The following is a 4,054-nucleotide window of genomic DNA, read 5'->3' on the forward strand; positions in this document are numbered from 1 at the left end:
CATTTTCCCAAATTAACTATTTTAGTATCCTGAACTAATTTGTTCTTCAACATTACATTTGATACCAACATGGTCACTGTTAAGTTTTGAAATTCATAAACACCAGATTTGTTTTAAAAAATAACAAAGTTGTGATCTACGTATCTTATGAAATATAGTTTTAAACTGCTCCGGACAATTGAGGCCTGGCACATCCTGGTGGTTAGGGCGCTTGATTCGCAATCTGCAGTTCGTGAGCTCCAATCTCCTTCACCAAACACGCTCGCCCTTTCAGCAGTGGAGGCGTTAGAACGTGACAGTTAATCCTACTATTCGTTGGTAAAAGAGTAGCCCAAGAGCTGGCAGTGGGTAGTGTTGACTAGCTGACTTCCCTCTAGTTTATCACTGCTAAATTAGGGACCGCTAGTGTAGTTAGTCCTCATGTAGCTTTGCCCGAAACTCAAAACAAACCAAACAATTAGGGCAATTGTCTAAACCAATTTTTATCATGGTAACTTAAAAACAGATTAGCTAATTATATGCCACCCTTGATTTCATAGAAATTTCATCTATTAACACATAAGAACAGCTGTTAAGAAAATGAAAACGAATTTTTCGCAACATGTTGCAATAGATTATTAAAAAATGTTTTTAATTAGTGACGCGCATGAATGTAATAACGACATTCCCACTGCCTCTATCTACAATCTAGTGAAGCCACAGTCAAGGAAACGGGTTTGGAGAAATCAGCGGGGAAAGGTCAATAAAAAACGATTCTTTCTCATCAAAATGCACTCACATGGTAATAAAAAAAACTACAAGTTAATCTATGGGTACCTCAAACGGTTCTGTACTGCAAATTCAACTTGACCAGAGCTGGCAGCGTGTGTCTGTTTGCATTATATATCAATAAGTCTAAATGTGTTCTTAGAATTCTTAATTTGGTGTAGCTAAGTTCAAGTACAATACACTCATAAAAGTTGTGGGTTTCTTGGCTTCATGCGAAATTTTCCATGAGAACATATATACACACATGTATATGTATACACTGGTTCAGTACTTCCCAGAAACCATTTCCAGTGTGCCTTGTCAAGCCGGTTTCGCTAGGGATTCGTAAAATCAACCATCTCGTCCATTAGACTACTCACACTAAAATAAATATTTTCTTTTATGTATTTAAATAGGCGATGAAGTGGAATGTGCGGGGATCGTTGGCTGTCTTTGCTGGTTTTTTAATTCATGTGACCTTAGGTCATTATTTGACTTTTGGAAACATGAACACCTATATCACTTCGTACTTACGTCATCGGATTGACATTAGCATCGGCTACAGTCGATCCATATGGATTAACGCCGTATGCCTGATGGGTCGTGGACTTGTCATGATGATGGGAGGTATGCTTGGCTCTCGTTTTGGAGCGCGTTGGACTTGCGCCTTGGGCTGTTTCATTTTTAGGTAAGTTTACATCAAATTGTTGCCCAAGTTTGACAGTTTTGTTATGAAGTAAAATTTGTTTGCATCTTATCAGATGAACGAACTGATTATCCTCTGTTTATATATATCACTTTTGTATTTTTTACTGATTGTGACAAAAAATATAGCTAATAGTTTTCTCTCTTACACTTTAATCCAGGTCAGCAAACAGAACTAGCTAGTGACATTAAGCGTCTTTGAATATTAACAAGGTTTAGATGTTTAATTAATAACCACAGTAAAGAAGGGGGCTTCATTTTTCGTACTGTAAGTTACATTTCTTATGTTTTATTTGAATGCGAATGATATAGGTTTATATGATATAAGATTATACCAAGGTAATCTGCTGACACACGTAGTAATTAGGTTAGTGTAAGAAACGGGGATGACTGGAGTTCAAAGTTACAAACTACATAAATACAATATTAACATAATGATTAAGCTGAGTTTAGAGAGGCAAAGTATTTATATAAAGTTACATAAATAGGGGAAACAAACGGGAAGAACGTGTATTAAAGAGGTCAGTTTTGTAGAAACTTGTCTGTGTATGTTGAAAGAACTAACTCGTTAATGGACAAATACATTGAAAAGTCAACAATTCAAAACGCATTTCACTTGCCTATTAAAAATGGTTTTACTCGATGTTATCACTCGTTAGTTTTATATTTTGCAACATATATAAAAACGTTTTAGTCAAAAATAAACTGTTGTTATAACTGTCACGCCTACATTCAGGGTTTTACATATTCATTTCGGCTCTTATTCAAACGTCTATTAATTGTTATAATTATAATAATTGCAGGATGGTATTTGGTAGAGCTCTTGTATTTTGGAGTTGGCGAGTATGATTCGAATATGTGCGATACTATAAAATCTTCTCTGCACTTTCTGTTGTGGTTGAGATGTAAGAGTGACAATCAGTGGATGGTAGGTAATAGGATTCTGCTGATTGGCTTCTGTGAGATGTCCAGTGAAGGCCTTCGTGAACCTCTGACCACTTAGTTGTTTTGCTGTGTTGTGGTAAATATATTATTAAATGAAATAGTCTACATTATTATCCATGATGCCTTTCCATCTTACAATCAGGTTGTTAACGCCCTGATTAAAGAAATCACTTGGCTTTGAACGAAAACATGCCGATGTCCTCTTTAACACCTTCCATATTTGCATAAGTTTTCCTATTAAGATGGTGTTGCGACGAACGAAAAAGATGGTAGTTTGATGGTGCCATAGCTGGAGAATATGGTGGCTGGGGGAGAACTTTCCAAACCAACTCTATAATCTTGTGTTGCGTCAAACGTGCCACATGTGGACGTGCATTGTCCTGGAGAAGAACACCTTTCCGATTGACGAATGAAGGGCTTGATTTAAATATTCCAATTGATGACTATATATCTCTGCATTGACAGTTCGCTGTGGATTGAGGAGTTCGAAATGAATTACTCCTTTGATGTCCCACTAAATGTAAAGAATCATTTTCTGCGGATGAAGTCTAGGTTATGGGGTTGGAAGTGTTTTTTGTCTAGGACTGAGCCATTGTTTTTGGCGTTTAATATTCGCATAGAGAATCCATTTTTCATCACCGGTGACAATTCTGTCCAAAAATGGTTCACACAAAACAACGCTCACACGTTGGAAACGATTATCATCAGAGAGTTCGTGAGGCACCCAAACACCTTCTTTAGTTTCCCATATTCCTCAGATGTTTACATATTGTTTCGTGAGAGACATGCAATTTCAGGGCCATTTCACGAGTGTGTTGCCTTGGGTTAGACTCAACAAGCGTCTTCAGAGCATCAACATCAATTCCAACATGTCGACTCCTGCCATCACAGTTTTTAAGGTTAAAGTCAGCTGAACGAAATTTGCTGAACCATCGTTGACACTTACGAACGTTGAAAACATTTCCATAAACTTTTTAAAAATTCTTTGTGGTTACATAGACGTTGTTTCCTTTCTTGTATTCAAACAGCATTACATGCCGAATGTGTGTGTCTCGTCGTGTACAATCACTATAAGAGATTAGAGTATACTTAACATCACATATTATATAGGCTACACTAACGTGACGTTTAGGCGGTTCGTTTAACTATTATACGTGATGTTCGTTTTATGGGGGGTGGTTAATGAAAGTGTTCCAAAACGCGACATTAATTTCTTGACGACCTAACAGTTTCATTGTCGTGTGATAGGCAATAGCAAGCCTGCATTAAAAATTATGAATTATTGTTTGTTCTTTTCGTGAAAGTAAACCTTTGACATTTGGGTGACTAAACCACAATGACCTGCCTTTACAGTTAAGAGAAGATTATAACTTAAAACATTTTGTGTTTCTGTAAACTGAGCTTTCAAACTGTAGTTACAGTTAAAACTACACCATTAGTGATTACCATTTTACTCTACAAATTGTCACTTAGTTTATTGGTATAAAAATAATGTGTTTTGTGGTACTTTTAGTACAGCATTCGAAAACGTAGTATCGTGAGGAGTAGCCAACACTGTTCGAGATGTTTTCATCAAACATGTCAAAGTTACGAAAGAATCAGACCATTAAGTGCTTGGTCCTTTTAAAAATGTTTTGTGTGATGATACAGTCTGGAG

General features: G+C 36.6%; 1 protein-coding gene across 3 annotated transcripts in view; it reads left to right on the plus strand.

Annotated features, from left to right (window-relative positions):
- The window catches only part of LOC106467555 (monocarboxylate transporter 9-like), a 100,405-nt gene that overhangs the window by 48,562 nt on the left and 47,789 nt on the right, over positions 1–4,054 (plus strand). For all 3 annotated transcript variants that reach the window (XM_022395756.1, XM_013927915.2, XM_022395757.1), the window contains one exon: positions 1,164–1,435. In XM_022395756.1, the coding sequence (XP_022251464.1) occupies positions 1,164–1,435 (272 nt within the window). The remainder of the gene's footprint in view (positions 1–1,163; positions 1,436–4,054) is intronic.

Source organism: Limulus polyphemus, unplaced genomic scaffold (genome assembly GCF_000517525.1).
Source record: "Limulus polyphemus unplaced genomic scaffold, Limulus_polyphemus-2.1.2 Scaffold2659, whole genome shotgun sequence".
Classification (NCBI taxonomy): domain Eukaryota; kingdom Metazoa; phylum Arthropoda; class Merostomata; order Xiphosura; family Limulidae; genus Limulus; species Limulus polyphemus.